Consider the following 19,743-nt stretch of genomic DNA (forward strand, 5'->3'; position numbering starts at 1 on the left):
CGGGTGGAGGCCCACTGCAGTACCCCACCCCACAAAGCCACAGTGATCCTCACACAGGCCACATTTTTATTTCCCCAAAAGGTGTTTTTCTGAAAGGTCCCTTTCCCTTACTATAGCTAGCACCGCACCCCAAGACCAGGATGAAATAAGCTACGGAAAGGGCGTACATCTTATTCCCTTCTGGGTTAGTCTTTGAGAGGGAAGTGGCCAAACTTTTGTCATCGTTCCATGGTCTGAGGCATAGTGTCTTCAGAGGTTTCTTCCTGTCCCTGCTGCTGCAGCTGCCACATGTCAGCATACACCCCACCTCGGGACAACAGAGCCTCATGCCTGGGGTGAGGAGGAAAGTGTGAGTCCCAACCATCAGTTTTACCCCAAGGGTCCTTGCCGCCAGCCCGCAGAGAGGATGGGATGGGCAAGGGAGGTCCCCTCCAGAAGCCTCTGGGACTTCATGCCCCCTTTCCTGGAGCCCTCAATTCAGAAGGCCTGTCCTTTTGATCTATGTGTCTCTTACCGTCCCCTCTCCACGATGCAGCCATCCTTGATGACGAGGATCTGGTCAGCATTGACCACAGTTGAGAGCCTGAGAAGTCAAAGATCAGTTGCCTACTACCCCACCCAAAGTGGCCACACCGCCAGCCGCCCCAGGCCTGTAGTCCTGTACCTGTGTGCCACTACGATGGTAGTGCGGTTGGCACAGACTTTGGCCAGAGAAGCCTGGATGGCCCTCTCATTAGATGTATCCAGCGCTGACGTTGCCTGTAGAGAGGGTCCAGGTAAAACTGTTCCTGCCACTCAAAACCCCAATGGAAGGAGGAGGCAGGCTGCTGGCTGAGGCCTCAAGAATATACAAGAGCCTCGTTTGGGCTTGAGAACTGTAAAGTGTGTTTTGTGAGATGTGGATTCATGATATCTGTTCTAGGTGGGGGCAGGGCCCAGCAGGAATGGCTTGAGCATACACAAGGGAAGAAGGAGGGGAGGAGACCCAGGGCGCACCTCATCCAGCAGAATGATGTCCGGAGCCTTGAGGATGGTGCGGGCAATGGCGACGCGCTGCTTCTCCCCACCGCTCAGCTTCAGTCCCCGCTCACCCACCTGTGTCCTATACCCTGTGGATATTACCCACCACACGTTTCTTACGTGGAAGAAACAAGAAACGGAGGGAACAGGGGTCAGAGATTAACAGGACAACACCAGGAGGGGAGGGGACTCTCTGCAAAGGAATCTTACCTTCAGGGAAAGCCATAATGGCATCATGGATGCCTGCAGCCTGAGCAGCAGCCTCCACCTCATCATTCCCAGCTGTGACACGGCCGTAACGGATATTGTCAGCTATGGTGTCATTAAAGAGAACAGTATCTTGGGGCACAACTCCAATGTGAGACCGGAGAGAGGCCTGGGTCACCTAGGGCCAAAAGACCACACAATCTGCCTTGAGATACCTCCAAGTCCTGGGAGGGAGCGTAGGCTGGCCAGAAGCACATGGGATAAGAGGCCCTGTTAAGAATCCCACCATCACTGCCCCAGATCTTAGCCGTGTGGGCAAATCACTCCTCTGTGTTTCCCCATCTTCTCTTCCCGCTTCACCAGATTGCTGCCAATGTTTGGTTTTGTTTTGGGATAGAGTCTCACTCTGTCACTCAGGCTGGATTGCAGTGGCAAAATCTCGGCTCACTGCAGCCTTGACCTCCTGGGCTCACGCAATCCTTCCACCTCAGCTTCCTGAGTAGCTAAGACCACAGGTGCTTGCCACTATGTCAAGCTAATTTTTAATTTTTTGTTGAGATGGGGTTGCCGGGATACGCTGCCCAGCCTGGTCTCAAAATCCTGGACTCAAATGATCCTGCTGCCTTGACCTCCCAAAGTGTTGGGATTACAGGTGTAAGCCACCACACCTGGCTACAGAAGATCTTTGTATCTTTGTTTTTGTGTGTGTATGTTTGTTTTTTGTTTTGAGACAGGGCGTTGCTCTGTCACCTAGGCTGGAGTGCAGTGGCATGATCACAGCTCACTACAGCCTCCTGGTGGGATTACATGTGTGCGCCAGCATGGCCAGCTAATTTTTGTATTTTTTGTAGAGAGGGTGTTGTGCCATGTTGCCCAGGCTGGTCTTGAACTCCTGGGCTCAAGTGATCCACCTGTCTCGGCCTCCCAAAGTGCTGGGATTACAGGCATGAGCCACCTTTGTAGCTTTTATGGCACCACACAAATCCTTCATAGGACTACTTTACTTGTGTGACTGTAGGTCATATCATGCTAGAATGGCCCTAGTTTGTGCAAGGGTGACATCTACTCTCTCTGGACACCCAGCCCTTATCACTCCTCCACACACAGACCAGACCCCTAAACTACAATCTTCTGAGCAACCTTACCTGTGAAATGTCCTGCCCGTCTATTCGGATGCAGCCAGAACTGATGTCATAGAAGCGAAACAGCAGGCGCAAAATTGTGCTCTTCCCTGCCCCAGATGGGCCCACCTGTTGCAATGGAAACAGTGGAAAAAATCTCAGGCCCACTGGCTTTTTTTTCTTTTCTTTTCTTTTCTTTTGAGATCGAATCTCACTCTGTCACCCAGGCTGGAGTGCAATGGCACAATCTCAGCTCACTGGAACCTCCGACTCCCAGGTTCAAGTGATTCTCCTGCCTCAGCCTCCCGAGTAGTGGGATTATAGGCGCCCACCACCACGCCCAGCTAATTTTTGCATTTTTAGTAGAGATGGGGTTTCACCATGTTGGTCAGGCTGGTCTCAAGCTCCTGACCTTAGGTGATCTGGCCACTTAAGCCTCCCAAAGTCCTGGGATTACAGGCGTGTGCCACCACACCCGGCTGAGGCCCACTGGCTTTTAAGGTTCCCTCTCCAAGAGATCACCGATGTCCGTGGAGGCTGCACCATTCAATCCTGTTGCCTGTCGTGACTGGGCTCTCTGACTCCACACCCTGGGTCACGAGCTACCATGGGCACTGAATGAGGGAAACTTGAGGCATCTGGGCCAAGTGGCCTTGAGTCTCCTCTCACCAGGGCCAGTGTCTGTCCAGGCATCACAGTGAAAGACACGTCCTGCAGAGTCTCCCGCCTGCAAGGAAGGGTGGTTTCTCAGCAGGCACCTTCCATCACCAGAGCTGCTAGTAGGCCCTGCCCCTCCCCTGCCCAGGCTCTTTTCTAAAAGCAGGGATTCAGAGCAGTGAGAAGCAGGAAGGCAGTGTGCAGAAAAGCACAGAAAAGCAAAGGAAGGCCTCACCCATCGGCGTAGCTGAAGTGCACATTCTCAAACTCAATTCGGCCCTTCTGAAAGCGAAGGGGCCCTGCTCCAGGAAGGTCCTTCACCTGGAAGGGCACCACCCATGTGTGCTGAGGTTCTCAGCTTTGTATTTTCCAAGCACAAGAAACACCACACAGCTCCTCCTTCCCCAAACCCTACTCCTCTCCTTTCACTCACTTCTGTCTCCTCTTTAAGCAAGTCAAACATGTTCTCCATGTCAATGAAGTTGGTCTGGATCATCCTGCAAAAAGGTGCTGGTTAGGACTTCTCTGAGTAGCCAGGAAATAGTCATGTGCCCTGGACAGGTGAGGGCCAGGGCTCAGATTACCTGTAGTAGGTGCCAAACCAATTGAGGGGCATGTACAGCTGGATGATGTAGGTACCAAAGAGCACATAGTCCCCAACCTGTGGCGATCAAGGAAGCGGACCACGTCACGGGAGGCCTGCAGGCTGCTCTTCTTGTGTCACCCTGCCCACTTCCTAGCCAAGAGCCTGGTGGCCCAGACACAGGCCCCAGGCCCCCTTTTCCTTGTGCCCCACTCTCTCATCCAAGATCCTGCCTCACCTGTAGTTTCTGCTCACTGACAAAGTATGCACAAAGCAGGGAGCCGGCGAGGAGCCCAAGCCCAATCACCAGGTTCTGGGTCTGATTTAGTAAAACCAGTGAAGCGCTGGACTTCCACTCCAAACCCTGAGGGCAATAACACAGGAAGAGGAATGTCCTATACACGATGGCCATCAGTGAGTCCAAACCTGGGCCCAGGCCCCTTCCACCCCAACACTCGACTATTACTCCCGGCCCTGAAAATTCTACCAGGCCAGGGCATTATTCTCTGGAGGCCTCAAACTAGCATCCTCACCTGATATTTGATGATGGCCTCTCGATAGCGTTCTACTTCATAACTCTCGGCGTTGTAATACTTCACCTGATGAATTCAAACCAAAATTGTTTGGCATGGGCACAACACATGGCACTCGGGTCATTCCCCCCAACTCTCAGTCCTCGTTCCTTATTTCAAACATCACACAAACGTCACACCCCCAGCTCTCTGTCAGCCCCAGTGGTCCTAGCCACACTCCTCCACATCTCCACACCTTACACCACTGCCACTGGGGCCTCTGTTACCGTCTCAAAGTTTAGCAGAGAGTCCACTGCTCGTGCCCGGGTAGCGTTCTCCTGTGTGTTCATGGCGCGGCGAAACTTGGTTCTCCACTCAGTGACTACAATGGTCAGGGCTGGCGAGTGACAGGATGGGGAGCAGAATAGGACATCATCCCCAAAAGCAGAGACCAAATGTCAATGTCCACTACCTGCCATATACACACTAAACCTATGCTCAAGCCCAGAGACCCAGATTCCACAGGGAGGCATCTCTGCAACCTGTACAAAGCCTCATGTGTAGAAAACGCTTTTGGTAAACAAATGAAAGCAAGCTGCATCTTGTTACACAAATGAGGCTTCCTTGACCTGTGTCCACGGCGCAGACTTAACGTGACAAGAATGTCCTTCCCCAGCCCCTCAGCTAGATTGAGCTAAGGTTTGATTTGACAGAAGAGACCCGCCCATCACATGAGGAGCACCAGGAGCCCATTCAAGTCCACCAATCCAACACCTCCCATAGGTGGGTCACTTGAGTGGGGGCAGAGCTCATGGCCAAGGGAGTCTCTGGATAGTTCACGGAGATGGTGTCACCCAGCAGCACTCACTGAGGTAAAGACTCATGCACAGGAACACAATGAGGCCAAACCAGGCGTTGAAGAACATGCTGAAGTAGATGATGCCAATGACGATGTCGGCCAGCGTGGGGATGACATTGAACACCAGGTAGCTAGGAGGGCAGGTCAAGTGAATAAGAAAGGTTTGGGGGCTTAGACCCAGCAACCCTGCCTCTAGACATTTCAGGGTAGTGTTTTATTTTCAAGCAACAGACTGGAACCAGTCTTAATTGATTCTACCCTCAAGAGGTGGGTGGCTAAATCAACCACGCCCAAACTACAGAATTCTAAACTACAGAATTCTCTGTATCAATTACAATGAATGAGGGAGACCTTCAGGCATGAAAGAAAAGCATATCTCCATAATGTTCTGGTAATAAGCAACTCTGAGAATGATGGCTATGTCACAATACCATTTGTTTTAGCAAAAACCTCCATGATACCATATTAGTTATGTGAGTCTGCATATATAGTATATATGTAAAAATGCAAAAAAGCAGAACCCAGCCGGGCACGATGGCTCACAGCTGTAATCCCAGCACTTTGGAAGGCCAGGTGGGCAGATCACGAGGCCAGGAGTTCAAGGCCAGCCTGGCCAACATGGTGAAACCCCGTCTCTACTAAAAATACAATAATTAGCCAGGCACGCTGGTGCACGTCCGTAATTCTAGCTATTCAGGAGGCTGAGGCAGGAGAATTGCTTGAACCTGGGAGGCAGACGTTGCAGTGAGCAGAGATCACACCACTGTACTCCAGCCTGGGTGACAGAGCGTGACTCTGTCTCAAAAAAAGAGCAGAACCCAACATACTAACCAGTGGGAAGCTCTGAAGAAGTGAGGGCAGCTCGAAAGAGATTTGCCCTCTGCTTGCATTACCTGAGTTATTAGGAGAGCATGTATACAATAATCCTATGATTTAAAAAACACTAAGGTGGGAGGGGCAGCTCCTCAGGCAAGGTCTGTTCTCTTCCTCCTACAGGCCCCTCTCCCTGCCTCTCTGGCTCCACCCTCCCACATGCCCTTTCCACTGGGGTGGCACCTGAGCAGCCCTGTGACACTGGATGTGCCCCGATCCGCGATCCGCAGCACCTCCCCTGTGCGGCGCCCCAGGTGCCAGCGCAGTGAGAGCTCGTGCAGGTGGGAGAAGATGCGCAGCTCCACCCGCCGAGACGTGAACTGCTGCACCCGGATCCACAAGAAGGTGCGCAGGTTGCTCACAAAGCCTGTAGGGAGCCAGGGGAGGCCTCAGTAGGGCCTGGGAGCTGAGGGATGTCAGCCCAGCACCAGGAAGTGAAAGGTCTGAGAGCACATGGGGGCTGGGGAGGAATGCTGGGAGAGGTGGATGGTGAGGGAATGCCTGTGGGAGGGGACTGTACCTAGCAGGGTGAGGGCGGAGTCTCTCATACCTGTACTGCCAGTGCCACCCCCCTGGAGGAACTTGAGGAAGACGTAGCTGGTAACAGTCCAGGCCAGAGAGCTCCAAGGTGCCTTCTCAGTCAGCAAGTTCACTGTGGAGAAAATGAGTCAGAGCCCACTTAGGGCACCCAGGATTCTCTTCAGGCAAAATGGCCCCAGGTACCAGCCACAGCCTCTTTCTGACCACCCAGCTCTGTCCCACCTCCCTAGGTAAGGACCACCCCAGCCACCAAACTGATGAAGGACCAGCACACTGAGCTGGCGCTCCTCCTGCTCACCAATGTTCCTATAGAATATAGGCACCAACACGTTGAGTGCCCGTTCCAAACCCATGAGCCCCAGGCAGATGAGCACCACCAGCTGCAGAGCTGGACTCCCTCGAGGCCACAGGTAGCCACTCAGGAGGCGGAGCTTCCTGCCAAAATCTCGCCAGGTAGACTGTTGGGCTGTTGACTGAACCTAGGATGGTGAAACACGTAGGAGGGGAGCTCAGAAATCAAGCAAGTGCACTAGCCAGAAACCCATTAGGGAAAAACATATTGGGTTATGGCTCCCAAGTATCTCAGACCCACAGGTAATCCTTGATGGGGTCAGAAAAACTAAGTTGCAAACTGATATTTGGAAAAGAAGCATTTCATTTTGCAGGGAAGGAATGATGACAGGGAATGAAATGAAAAGACTCTAGGATTCAGAAACTGAGGTGAGGCCTGGTGCAGTGGCTCATGCCTGTAATCCCAGCACTTTGGGAGGACGAGGCAGGTGGATCACCTGAGGTCAGGAGTTCAAGACCAGCCTGGCCAACACGGTGAAACCCCATCTCTATTAAAAATACAAAACTTAGCTGAGTGTGGTGGTACACACCTGTAATCCCAGCTACTTGGGAGGCTGAGGCACAAGAATTGTTTGAACCCAGGAGGCAGAGGGTGCAGTGAGCTGAGATCGCGCCACTACACTCCAGTCTGGGCAACAGAGCAAGATTCTGTCTTAAAAAGATGCTGGACGCGGTGGCTCATGCCTGTAATCCCAGCACTTTGGGAGGCCGAGACGTGTGGATCACGAGGTCAGGAGATCGAGACCATCCTGGCTAACATGGTGAAACCCCGTCTCTACTAAAAAATACAAAAAAAAAAAAAAAAAAAAAAAAAAACTAGCCGGGCGAGGTGGCGGGCGCCTGTAGTCCCAGCTACTCTGGAGGCTGAGGCAGGAGAATGGCGTGGACCTGGGAGGCGGAGCTTGCAGTGAGCTGAGATCCGGCCACTGCACTCCAGCCTGGGCTACAGAGCGAGACTCTGTCTCAAAAAAAAAAAAAAAAAAAAGAGATCGAGACCATCCTGGCCAACGTTGTGAAACCCTGTTTCTACTAAAAATACAAAAATTAGCTGGGCATGGCGGCATGCACCTGTAGTCCCAGCTACTCAGGAGGCTGAGGCAGGAGAATCGCTTGAACCCAGGAGGCAGAGGTTGCAGTGAGCCAAGATTACGCCACTGCACTCCAGCCTGGTGACAGAGCAAGACCCTGTCTCCAAAAAAAAAAAGAAACTGAGGTGTACCTGGCTCCTTTCCACATCTTGGTCCTCTTCATGAACCTGCAATGTATAGGACTGGGGACGAAGTCCAGGAGCCCAGAGACCCAGGACAAACAGCCCTCCAGAGACCACATACCGCAGCACCCACAGGCTAAACTGAACCTAGAATGAAATATAAGTGGAGAGAGTATCATTGAGGATAAAATTTCATTGTATTACTACTTATAATAGGGCCAGAGACTGGTGTCATGAACACATGCAGCACTTACAGGCTTAAAAAAAAAAAAAAAAAAAAAAAGCAAAACCACAGTGACTCAGCAAAGACACACCCCACCAGCTGGCTATCAGCTCCCCGCAGGACTCAGCCCCTCCCTTCTCCCTTTACTTAGAGGCATCCTAAAGCCTGGAAGCAGTGTGACTGGACAGGCAGTGCTTTCTCCCAGGCCCAGCCGGGCAGAGGCTTCCCCCTCCCCACAGAGTCCCTCACCTGCTGGCCCAAGTCCGCCCTTGCCCACCACCACTGTGGGCTGTTCCAAGACACTAGGGCCAAGTTCTCGGCTGCAAACGCCACAGTCCAGAGGAGCAGGAGACCCGGGCTGTGCCTGAACTTGATCCAGATGCCCATTGCCAGACGCTGCCGTGCCTGGCTCCGCTCCACGACGAGCAGCCACAAGCCACAGGCGCCGGCCAGACTCTCCAGCACGGAGGCCAGCAGTAGGTAGCTTGGCAGTGGGGCCCCCCGGGCAGTGCCCACCCGGCCTGCCAGGCCGGCCAGGGGCAGCGCCACCTGAAATGTGGCCAGAAGCAGCTGCAGCACGTAGGGAGAGACGCGAGGGCCGGCCCCCCAAGACAGCGAATCAGTACCAGCGGGCCGCTCCCGGGGTCTGCAGGGAAGAGCCAGCACCAAGGCCAGAGCCCCCAGCGCCATCCGCGTCGAGGGCACCAGCGTGAAGAAGAAGCAGGGGCTCAGGCCATCCTGCATCCAGGCCGGACCCACGGGCCCTTCGGCCTCGCAGTAGTTGCCCACAGTCACCATGGCAATGCGTGGACGCCGGCCGAGGCTAAGGGCACTGCGGGACCAAAGGACGGGACTGATCACTCGGAGAGGGGCGAGGACATCCGGGTGCTCAGCTCACGTAGCCGCTGGGCGCTAAGCTGTGGGGGTCCAGGGAAGGGACGCACGTGGACCAGGCCTCACTGCCCACTCCCCTCGCGCACGCGCCGCCGCCACGCACTCACGCAGGGCACGTACGCCGTCTGAGCCCGGCCCCGCTGGCTCTGGGCATGGGACCCTTCCGCCGACTGCAGGCCCACGGGAATGCTCGGTTTTGGACTCGCACCGAGCTCCACGGCTGTAGCCCCGCCCACATGACCGCCCCCAGCCCCTATCAGGGTTCCCATTGGCCAAATGTCTCCGAAGCGGGGCGGGGGAAATGGTGCACGCGAGGAATGCAAAATAGAGAGGCAGAGCCGGCTTGTTTACGTGCTCAGGGCGGGAAATCTGACCACCACGTTCGGCTGGAAACCTCCACGGAATCGTGGCTTGAGGCTGGAAACAGACCTCCACGGAACCGTGGGTCGGAAGCTGCCCTTCCACCAGCCGCCTAGCTCAGCGTATCTGAGCGACGGCCTAAAAATAACTTTCTTCTAGACCCCGGCCGAGTCCATCCCATTTCTCTTGTTCCCAGGATTCTAGCCGCGCGAGACAAGAAGTAGTCTGGTCAAACTCCCTTTTTATTAAGGGTTATCAAGCTGTACACGGTCCGTACCCTGCTCCGCTCCGAGTTCGGGCAGCGCAATTCACCACTCTCCCAAAGCCGGACCACAGCTGGGTGAGGGGTGGGTGGGACAGAGTAGGAGCAGTCCCAGCATGCAGTGCAGCAGCCCAAAGCCTCGGGCGAGGCATCGCCCTTCATCCCCCTCCAGGGGACAGCGAGATGCGGGCCAGAGCTCTCTTGCTGGGACGTACACAGCTGAGGTCACCCTCCAGCCCGGTCTGTCCCATGTGCAGGTGATGGGGGGTACGATAAGCAGCAATGAGGGCCCAGGAAGACCTTAGTCTCCTGGGGACCCATCCTAAAAGTTGGAAAGGGCAGCAAAGTATTTCCATCCTGCTCCTACAATTTAGAAACCACCTTTCTTAGTGTCAAAAGATAGCGTTGAGGGGAGCTGGAAGCTAGGGCCTTCACCCCAACGCAAAGCAAAAGCCGAACGGAATGGGAGCAAGCAAACAGAACAGGAGCAAGCAGCACACACAGGCCAGTGATGTGCAGGAAGCGGAGAGAGGTGAGCCGGTTGCAGCACTGGGCAAGAACTGCGGGTGAGGTAAGGGCCACAGCCTGACCTGCTCATCTATTGAGGGGGCTAGGGAAGGTTGCAGGGGTTGAGGGTCCAGGCCCAACCTCCCCACTCCACAGTTGGCACAGGTTCTCCCTGCTTGGCAGCTTCTGTGGTGGGCAGCCCTCTGGGGACTTGCAGGGGTAGGTGTAAAGGTGGCAGTACTGGGGCTGGGCTGGGGACCGGTTTCTAGCACCACACTCTGAGCCAAGGGGGTCCTGGGGATGAGGCTAGAGTCCTGTGTGCCCTCGGTTCCTCGGCCCCAAATTCCTCTCCTGGGGCTGTGGCAAGCGCCCAGTGTTGGCACCTCCATTGGCCAGGCACAGACACACAAACACCACACACGTGGGGCCAGGCAACACTCAGAGGAGCCCTCCCATGGCAGAAAGACGGGATGGGATGGCAGGGCAGCGGTGGCCTCCATCCTGGGCCATAGGAACCCTGCTCAGCTTTGTCTATACCTGTGGAGAGAAAGGGTTGGTAACAGAGATAATCTTCAGCTACTGGTTGATACCTGCTAGCCCCATAGAAACCTAGAGATAAAGGGACAAGAAAGGTTGATTCCTGGGGAGGTAAGGAAAGGAAAAACCAAGCCCTGCAGAGCAGTTGAGAAAAGAAGGGGTAGTGTATTTTGGAGGGGAGGGTACAGAATCTCTGCGTGGGGGTGGAGCATACCTTCCTTCCCCTGAAAGGCCGTTACCTCACCCTGTAAGTTACTACTTCTGGCACTTGTTCCTAGGCCCTGGGGCCCTTACCTTGTGCACCTGAGGGGGTAGCTCATCCTCCGAGCCCTCTTCGGGCACGGGCTCAGGGTGCCTTGATGCCGACTGCCCATCTTCCGCCCACCCTCCAAGAGGCAGCCGAGAGAAATGAGAGGGAGCCCGGGGCACTGTGCCAGGATCTGGAGACAAGTAAGAGTAAGCATACTCACCGAAGGAACACAAGAATGAGGAACAGGCTGGGGGCTGCTTGGTGGGTGAGTCTTTGGGCCTGGTCCCTTAGACCTCTTTCCTCCCCTTGAGAGGCCCTGGAAGAACTACTCTTCCCTGCAGCCTGTTTCCTTCTATACCCCCAACTGGATACCTGTGATGCCGCCGTAGCGCCTCTGGAAGCCCCCGTGCAGGGCGGTGGTCTCGGGAGCTCCAGGCCGGGGTGCTGCACAGGGATAGCTGGCAGAGCGAGGGATAGACTGGGGGGCCCGGGCGCCCTCACCCCCTTCATCAGGGGCGCTTTCTCCACTCTCATCACTCTCCCGGCGGTGCCATACATGCCGCTCAGGTTCAGCCTGGGCCTGCTGCTTGTGGAGCTGGAGAAATGGGGGGCTCATTAGTGGTGGACAGAAGGATGTCCATCTGAAACAGCTGCCCTCCAACCTGGTATCAGTCAGTTGCTGCTTTATCCCTTCCCTGAGAATCCTTGCCTCAGAGCACCTATTATGTTAATAGTGTGTAATATACCTCTGATCTTTGCAGGTTACATTCACAGCAGATCCCCCGAAGCAGCCTGTGTTGTAATGGCCCTCATTTTACCTATTCATTTGATTCAAGAACCAACCGACTGATGGTCTAAGGGCCAGGCACTCTTTTAGGTGTGGAGAGACAGCAGTGAACAAAACAGACAGAAATGCCAGCCCTTGTGAGGCTTATATACTGGTAGAGGGGATACAGAATAAGCAAATAAATAAGGAAAAAGCATGGCATGTCACATGGTGCTAAATGCTATGGAGAAAACTAAGACAGGAAGACTCAGGAGGGTGGGCAAGGAAGCCTACTGAGAGTGATCAGAGAAAGTCTCAGGGAAACGGCAGCTGCAGAGACCTGTGAAGAAGAAGGAGGAGGCCATCTGGATATCCCAGGGAAGTGGATTCTAGGCAGGGGAAACTGCAAGTGTGTGAAGGCCCTGGATGAGAGCACGCTTAGCTAAAAAGGATTTTAAGAAAGTAGATATGGGATTGGGGGTGGCAGAGCAGGTAAATAGCAGAGAAGGGTTTGGAACCCCAGTCTTACTTCTCTGCATCTAAACCCTCCACTCTGTTTTTCAGCTGCGTACTCACCTGGTGCATATAGAGGGCATGCAGGCTCATCTCTGTGGACGCGTATTCCGACAGCACCAGGCTCTGCAGCTGTCCTTCCCACACGCTGCTCCCGGAGCTGGCTGTCCTGGCATCCACCCTGTCTCTCCCAGTACAGACAGACAGCAGCTGTGAACTTTTCCAAGACCCACACAAGCTGCTGAGGGCTGCCATGCCCTCCCATCTTGGTCCCCATTTACTCACCCAGAGCCTGTCATGGTGCTGTGCGCCCGGCCTGTGGGCGCCTGCACGGGTTGCAGCGGGGAGAAGGAGCGCAGGGCAGAGGCCACTTCAGCCCTGTGCCTGGAGCCCTGCAGGTCTCTGGGCAGTGGAGGGCCCCGGCAGGATGAGCCAGCTACTACATTTGCAATAAGGCTCAGGGGCTATGAAAGAAAGGGGTAGGTAGAATTCTTAAGGAACGAAAAAGGCCTCCGGGGTCCTGTAGTATTCCGTATCTCAGGCCCCAGTGGTGCATACTGAAGAGACAGAAGGAAGCCTTCCACCCCATGCCCGGTCCTCAACTCCCAGCTCCTGAAGTCCACTCTGCCCATCATCTCCCAGTCCCCAGGAACACACCTCAGACTCAGATTGTAAGGACTGGATAGACGTAAAGAGGGCATTTTCAGGGAGCAGACCCCCTTGGGCGAGGCTAGCAGCTGCTCCATCCCGCTGAACCTGCTCCTTGAGGAAGCCTAGGAAGGCTGTGCTCTCACGCGGTGGCTGCCAGCCAGGGTTGGTGATGGCAAAGTGCATGAGTGACAACTCTGTCTTTCCATCTTCGGCTTGCTGGTACACTGAGGCCTCTGTCTGCCCAGCAGACAGCCACTGCACAAGGAAGAGCAGAGTAAGCAGGACTGTTCTCTGCCAGGAGCCTTCCTGCACCTTTCCTGTTAGTGGAGAGGCCTTACCCTTGGAGGACGGAAACCACAGTGCACTGTCAATCTTTCCCAGGGGCCCTGGTGCCCCCCAACCCCAGGTGGGGCCGCATGCTGAGCCAGCTACTTGTGTTGTGCCTTTCTTAAGGGAGCTTGGCCAAGGGTGCAAATTAGGGCTGAAATCCAGCCCAGGCTCCCAAGCAGTGTGCCCCTGGTATAGGATTGCCTTTGTGTAACTCAGAAGAGGTGTCTTTTTGCGGTTTTCCCAAAGACACTGTATGTTCCAGCATTATCCCTGGCCACCTGGGTCCCTCCTCTCCCAGTACCTGGGGATGACCATGCTGGCGAACATCCATCTGAGCAAAGGAGCAGGTATCTCCCACACCAACGACCTCCACGGTGAAGTTTCGGAAGAAGTCTATAATCTCCAGGGCCCGTGGGCGCAGGCAGAAGATGAGGATGAGGGGTGTGACAATGGGGCTCAGCAACTCTTCCAAAATGAACACCTAAAAGGGCGGGACCAAGGTCACAAGCGAGCAGGAGGGAGCCCAGCCCTCACCACCAAGCTACCAGCCAGTCTCTAGCAGGCCCTAACTCCAACTCCACTCACTGCCTTGTACTGGAAGAGCTGGGCAAACTCGTCCCGGGTCTGTGAGCGGTGGGCATTACCCTGCCAGTGGTCAGGCATGTAGTGGATGTGAGCGAGGATCACGCGGAGCAGCTGCTCAGGGCAGAACACCATGTGCTGGTCCGGGATAAAGGACCTAGTGGGATCAGGGTCATGGTGAGATGTAAGCGTTTCCCAGGAATGCTAGATGGCTTGCTCCCACCCGCGGCCCTGGCCCACCTGCACACAGTCACGGTGACCCCCAGGAGTGTGACGGTGGTCAGGACGTGTTCCACAGCCAACACATCTTCGTCATAAATGGTAAGGGCAATAAGCACGGCCAGGATAGAGCCAGCGAAGAAGGCTCCATTCTTGGCCAGCAGTGTCAAAAGAGGTGACAAGAAGCAATTCATGTACTTGGAGGCAGGCTTGTAGCCACGGTTGAGGCGGGACTGCAGCTCGTGCTCCAGCTCGTTGAAGTGGCGGAGGTAGCAGCGGCCATAGAGTGACCAGCAGCGTGCTCCCAGGGCCCCCGGCTCCCGCTTCAGCACCTCAGCATAGCTGAAGAAGGCATAGAGGATTTGCCATATGAGGATGAGGGGGCACAGCAGGAAGTTAGCGATGCCAATCCACAGGATGCGGTTGCTGAGGCGCTGGGCCAGCTCTAGCCGTTGCCCCCCACGTTTGTACTCGGCCTTGAGGCTCCATTCATTGAGAAACAGAGAGCCAGGTCCCCAGAAGAGGATCAGCTCAAAATTGTACTTGAGGCCACGGGTGAAGAAGACGGCCTCCCCGAGGCCAGGCAGGCGGAAGCGCAGAGGCAGGAGGGATTTGTTAACCAGTGCCACCATGTAGTTCTGGAAACGGAGGATGCGGTGGTAGATGTCCAGTTCTGTCAGCTCACGTTTGTGGATGCAGATCTGGTGCTCCTTCTGAGTCTGCACGATCCGGGCCTGCACTTCCTGCCACGTGCAATACGGAAGGGCAGACTGCAGGGTGAGGTGGGGAAGAGACAAAGTATGGAAGGTGGAGTTGTTGCCTCGACCCCTTTGCCCTGTATTAGAAGTGAGGTTCAGGGGTTGTGAGCTTAAGAGATACTTCCTGACCTGCCAATGACAGATAAGGACAACTGATGCCCAGGTATACACCCATACCCCCCAATACATCTTAGACTATGGGCTAAGTGCCCAACTTCCCAGTCTTACCATAGGGATGCGCAGAGCATGCAGGTAGAAGGAGTGGATCTCCCAGTAGCAGCAAATGTTATAGATGAACTTGATAAGCCGGTGGATCCAGAAGACACCAGCAATGAACAGGATGGTGATAAGGGAGCCATTTTCCTGAATCCTGGTGGGAAAAAAGAAGGGGAGGAGAGGTGTCCCTTGAGGAAGGAGTCTTGGCAGAGACGCTGCTATCCTGAAGTATTTTTGCAAGACTGAGCCTGAGTCAGTTCTGGAGTATGAGTTGCTGCCTCAGACTCCACTCTATTACCCACCTGCTAGCAGAACTCAAGGCTATGGTGTCCTCTTGAATTGCAGCCCTTACCTGGCACTACAGACCTGAGCAGGCAAAAAGGCGTCTGGCAGAGTGACCTTGACAGGTTCAGTAGGGTGAAGACTGTGGTTCACCATCTTGTTGGCAAATAGGATGTCATAGTCCACGCAGCTGACCAGGAAGGTAGTGAAGGCAACCACAAAGAGGAACTGCCTGGAGAGTTGGAAAGAAGGAGTGCAGTCTGAGAGCCAGAGAGGCCCCAGTGAAACCCAGTGGGAAGAGAAGAGTCTGGAGGTGGCAGAACAAGACTGGGAACTGGAAGGGCCTGGAGAACTCCCAGTGGGCCCTCTCTGCTCCTCAGCCCCACAGAACTGTCTCAGGCCCACTCTTTGCTCTTAGCCTCAGCTGCCACAGCTGCAGCCTGCTTTACTCACCTCATGGTAACCTCAGCCACCACTTCTGGACTCTTGAAGGTTTCATCCTGTGGGTCTCTGATCTCCAGTCCCTGATTGTCTTTTGAGGTTGTAGTTAAAAGCCCTTGGGGGAGTTTTCTGATTGAAGGAGGGCTTCTTAGCCCCTTCCCCTTTGGCACTTCTATATGGCTTCTCTCTCCCAGGAGGCTCTCTGCCTAGGAGCAGGCCATGGTACAGCCGAGGCAGAACAGAGGCTTTTCTCTGTGGCTGGCATCTCTGAGACCTCCTGACTGAACAATGTACTTTCCACTGGAGCGTTGAGATGATCAAGGTCAAGACCTGAGTTCTTTTTTCTTTTCCTTTTTTTTTTTTTTTTGAGAGACAGTCTCACTCCGTCACCTGGGCTGGAGTGCAGTGGCACAATCTCAGCTCACTGCAACCTCCACCTCCCAGGTTTAAGCGATTCTTGCGCCTCAGCCTCCCAAGTAGCTGGGACTACAGGTGCGCGCCACCACACCTGGCTAATTTTTGTATTTTTAGGGCCTCCCAAAGTGCTGGGATTATAGGTGTGAGCTGCCGCGCCCAACCAAGGCCTGGGTTCTCTTCACGGAAGAGATAAGCCTTGGAAAGCTTTTCTTGTGAGAAAGCTTGGCCGGGCATGGTGGCTCATGCCTGTAATCCCTGCACTTTGGGAGGCCAAGGTAGGTGAATAACCTAACCTGAGGTCAGGAGTTCGAGACCAGCCTGGCCAACTTGGTGAACTCCCATCTCTACTAAAAATACAAAAACAATTAGCCAGGCATGGTGGCACATGCCTGTTGTCCCAGCTACTAAGGAGGCTGAGGCAGGAGAATCACTTGAACCTGGGAGGCAGAGACTGCACCGAGCCAAGATCGCACCACTGCACTCCTGCCTGGGCGACAGAGTGAGACTCACTCCATCTCAAAAAAAAGAAAGGTGAAGCTGTAAGTTTTGGTGCCACACCCAGTCCCTGAACTACAGAGGTTTACAAAGTTTTAGCCTAGGACTGAGTTGTACTGGCAGGTTGGGCCAGGCGTGAGTGCAAGGAGAGGAAAGACTAAGACATATTCTTTCACCACATCATCTGTCCCTTCTTATACTTACATGAGCTCAAAGATCTCCCCAATGAGCATACATGTGAAGCCATTCTTCTGGTGCAGATTATAAACGTATAATTGTTAAGAAAAAGTGGTCAGTAAAGACAGCAGGTAAGAGCACAGACTTTGGTATCAACACACTCAAGCTTAAGTCCTGGCTCTGTGACTTTCTAGCTGTGTGACTTTACCAAGTTACTTAACCTCTCAACTTTTGTTCGTCCACAGTGGCACATTAGGAATGAATAACACTTATCTCATAGGAGTATTAGGTCTGAGATAATGCATGTAAAGTATTTAACACAGAGCTGACACAGAATGAGTCAAAAGATGTTACTTTTTACGATTATTAACATCCCATCAAAAACGAGGCTCGGCTGGGTGTGGTGGCTCACGCCTGTAATCCTAACACTTTGGGAGGCCGAGGCGGGTGGATCACTTGAGGTCAGGAGGTTCAAGACCAGCCTTGCCAACAATGGTGAAACCCTGTCTCTATGAAAAATACAAAAAATAGCCAGGCATCGTGGTAGGTGCCTGTAATCCCAGCTACGTGGGAGAGTGAGTGACGCAGGAGAATCGCTTGAACCCGGCAGGTGGAGGTTGCAGTGAGCAGAGATTGCCCCTGGACTCTAGCAGCAACAGAGACTCCATCTCAAAAAAAAAAAAAAAAAAAACAAAGGAGGCTTACCCTTAGAAAGGCTCCACAAATTAACACCACAAAGTAGATATGGGCACACGGATCCTGGTAAATGTGGGCTATCATTACTTAACGATGATTTCACCAGCCTCTTTCAGCCTCAGGATGAGCTCCCTTCCCCATTCCAGGTATTAGAGTCAAACCTACCCCCACCTTTCACCAGAGACCCGGCTTAGAGAGACACTAACGGTCCCAGAGCTCCAACTCAGAAACACAAAGGATATTCGAGAGAAGAAGAGGTCAAGGTTTTCAATATGGTGCCACGGTGCTGTGGGATAGGAACAGAGATGTCAGAGCTCTGGGAGAACACAAGCCCCTTGCTCCCTCCATGGTCTTCCATCAGCTCTCCCTATGGCTGTCATGTCCAAGAACTCACACTTGCTCCCCTCAGCGACGTGCACCAACAGGTCCTCCTCCCCTGGGGGTGAATCACTGTAGGAGGCCTCTAGGCGCTGGTATTCAGTGTCAAACTGTGCCATCACCGCCACCCCCTGTCCACCTTGACCACCTGCCAATGAGGAAGAAGAGACCCTGATTCAGTTCCAGCTGCTGCCCATGGGCTGCCCTGCCTAGTGCAAAAAGGAGTAAGAAAGTACCCTTGGGCTTTGTCTCCACTACCAGCCTGCTTGGCTCAGAGGCAGAGAAGTAGTAACACAACGAAGGCAGTAAGCTCAGGGCTGGGGGGGCCTTAACTCTGGCCAGTCTGGGCGTCTACTGCTACCTTCCTGGCCCAAAGCCAGAATCTGCCCCTTTGTTGGGGGCTGTTTCATCTTCTATTTAATGGACAGAAAAGTCCCTCCCCCACCCATCCTGGAAACCCTGGTCTCCCAAGAGACTAGCAGGTTGGAAGCACTTTGCAAACAAATGTTTGAGAAAAGCACATGGCCCTACCAGCTCCATGGACAGTATGTGCTCCACTCCAGCCCTCGATGCTCTGCAGCTGCTGGAGGAGAAGATGTCAGGCCCCAGAGAGTGGGGAGTGGGGATAAAAAGGAACCCAACCCTCCCACCCATCCACACCCCATGAAGAGGAGGCCAAGCATGGGGCAGAAAGGCTGCAGTGAGGAAGAAGCACCCTTCCAGCCCAGGACTACGAGCACTTCCTCTGGCTGCGCTAAACAGGGCCACTCTTCCAACTCCAGAGTCTCAAGAAATAACTTAGGGACCCCATGGAGAATGAGTGGGTACAGACCTGAGGCCAGGGGCCCCTTTGGACTATTTCTCCATTGCCCCACCTTAGCCTCAGAAATGACATACTTCTCAAGGTCCACAAAACCCCAAGAGAGTCTTTCCTGAAGAGGACCTTTCTGGTCACCCTCTTCTTACTTCCCTAGCACCAAAGATCCAGCCGGTGAGCAAACCTGCTGGATGGGAAACCTTGACTGGGTCAGTGTAGACCCCCGATCCTAGGTGAATTTGTGGGTTCCCTAGGTCCTGGGAGCCAGGCATGGTCGTGCTACTCACCTGTCCGTGCAGCCCCTGGGGGCCGTGGATCTTGGCCCAGCCGGGCCCCGGTGGGATTCCCTGGGCTAGTGAGAGTCCTGGCCCTCAGGGAAGTCACCACTCACAGGGTCCGTGTGGACCAGGGCCCGTGGAGCCCCGGCCGGCTGGGCCTGGGCTCAGGGGTTCCTGCGGATGTTGCGGGGATCGAGTCAGCCCTACAGCTGATAGCCCAGGTGGGCTGGCTTGCCTCTCCACATCCAGCCGCGGCGACCGTGGACCGGAGTCCACCTCGCCCCAGGGTCGCCCGGCCCCAGGCCAAGGGCTGGCAGCTCCCAACAGCGGACAACCTTGCGCGCGGCCCCGGCGCCCGCGCGCGCCCTCGTCTGCGCGCGCCCGCAATCAAAACATTCCGGCTGCACGCCCCCGCCCCGCCGGCGGCGCCCCTTCCCCCGTTACCTGCTGCGAGCTGACTTAGGGCTCCGCAGGCACCCCTGGGCAAGGCCAGACACGGGCCCTGGGATTCCAATAACCGTCTCACGTCTCACCTCAGAAACAGCGACCCGTGTGATTCCAGAGGCTCCGCCGGCTCTGCTCGGCCCGGCCCGATCCGGAGCGCTAGGCCCGGTGTCTGCCACTCACTGTCACCCGCAGCCAGGCTGGCCAATAAGCACGGGGGGTGGAGACACAACTGCCAATTCTTGGCTTCAGGGACGAGACTAAAGGCTCGAGGCGGGTCTTGGACAGTCAGCGGCCCAATAGTGTGCTGTACGTGG

General features: G+C 54.6%; 2 protein-coding genes across 8 annotated transcripts; both read right to left on the reverse strand.

Moving 5' to 3' along the window:
• Window positions 1–46: 46 nt before the first annotated feature.
• On the reverse strand, window positions 47–9,532 carry ABCB6 (ATP binding cassette subfamily B member 6 (LAN blood group)). The gene is made up of 19 exons (XM_073020082.1): window positions 8,406–9,532; window positions 7,943–8,080; window positions 6,671–6,851; window positions 6,383–6,484; window positions 6,016–6,199; window positions 4,969–5,090; window positions 4,388–4,497; window positions 4,122–4,187; window positions 3,827–3,952; window positions 3,590–3,666; window positions 3,439–3,502; window positions 3,241–3,326; window positions 3,018–3,075; window positions 2,373–2,477; window positions 1,231–1,405; window positions 997–1,109; window positions 665–759; window positions 515–583; window positions 47–330 (listed from the first exon to the last, which is right to left on the reverse strand). The coding sequence occupies exons 1-19, from the start codon at window positions 8,952–8,954 to the stop codon at window positions 219–221; spliced, it is 2,532 nt and encodes an 843-aa protein (XP_072876183.1). The 5' UTR covers window positions 8,955–9,532; the 3' UTR covers window positions 47–218.
• A 102-nt stretch (window positions 9,533–9,634) lies between these two features.
• ATG9A (autophagy related 9A) lies at window positions 9,635–19,633 on the reverse strand. 7 transcript variants are annotated; one of them, XM_007966358.3, is made up of 16 exons: window positions 19,516–19,633; window positions 18,419–18,470; window positions 17,904–18,035; window positions 17,752–17,795; window positions 16,841–16,905; window positions 15,354–15,515; window positions 15,014–15,155; window positions 14,049–14,797; window positions 13,812–13,965; window positions 13,528–13,707; window positions 12,903–13,151; window positions 12,531–12,709; window positions 12,309–12,426; window positions 11,339–11,561; window positions 11,011–11,156; window positions 9,635–10,716 (listed from the first exon to the last, which is right to left on the reverse strand). In XM_007966358.3, the coding sequence occupies exons 3-16, from the start codon at window positions 18,004–18,006 to the stop codon at window positions 10,711–10,713; spliced, it is 2,520 nt and encodes an 839-aa protein (XP_007964549.1). In that variant the 5' UTR covers window positions 18,007–18,035; window positions 18,419–18,470; window positions 19,516–19,633; the 3' UTR covers window positions 9,635–10,710. The 7 variants fall into 7 exon arrangements, with proteins under 7 accessions (XP_007964549.1, XP_007964552.1, XP_007964553.1 ...); XM_007966361.3 differs by having other exon boundaries at window positions 18,419–18,467; window positions 19,516–19,625; XM_007966362.3 differs by having other exon boundaries at window positions 19,427–19,554.
• Between the last annotated feature and the right edge of the window lie 110 nt (window positions 19,634–19,743).

The sequence above is a fragment of the Chlorocebus sabaeus genome, chromosome 10 (genome assembly GCF_047675955.1).
Source record: "Chlorocebus sabaeus isolate Y175 chromosome 10, mChlSab1.0.hap1, whole genome shotgun sequence".
NCBI lineage: Eukaryota > Metazoa > Chordata > Mammalia > Primates > Cercopithecidae > Chlorocebus > Chlorocebus sabaeus.

Excerpts from the sequence above, each read along its gene's own strand:
- ATG9A (XM_007966360.3), bottom strand. The coding sequence starts at position 18,006 with ATGGCACAGTTTGACACTGAATACCAGCGCCTAGAGGCCTCCTACAGT. Across the intron at positions 14,798-15,013 it reads ATGCTCTGCGCATCCCTATG|TCTGCCCTTCCGTATTGCAC; the intron begins GTAAGACTGGGA and ends CTCACCCTGCAG. Across the intron at positions 13,966-14,048 it reads GTCACCGTGACTGTGTGCAG|GTCCTTTATCCCGGACCAGC; the intron begins GTGGGCCAGGGC and ends TGATCCCACTAG.
- ABCB6 (XM_073020082.1), bottom strand. The coding sequence starts at position 8,954 with ATGGTGACTGTGGGCAACTACTGCGAGGCCGAAGGGCCCGTGGGTCCG. Across the intron at positions 6,852-7,942 it reads AAGATGTGGAAAGGAGCCAG|GTTCAGTCAACAGCCCAACA; the intron begins GTACACCTCAGT and ends TCACCATCCTAG. Across the intron at positions 584-664 it reads ACCATCGTAGTGGCACACAG|GCTCTCAACTGTGGTCAATG; the intron begins GTACAGGACTAC and ends TTGACTTCTCAG.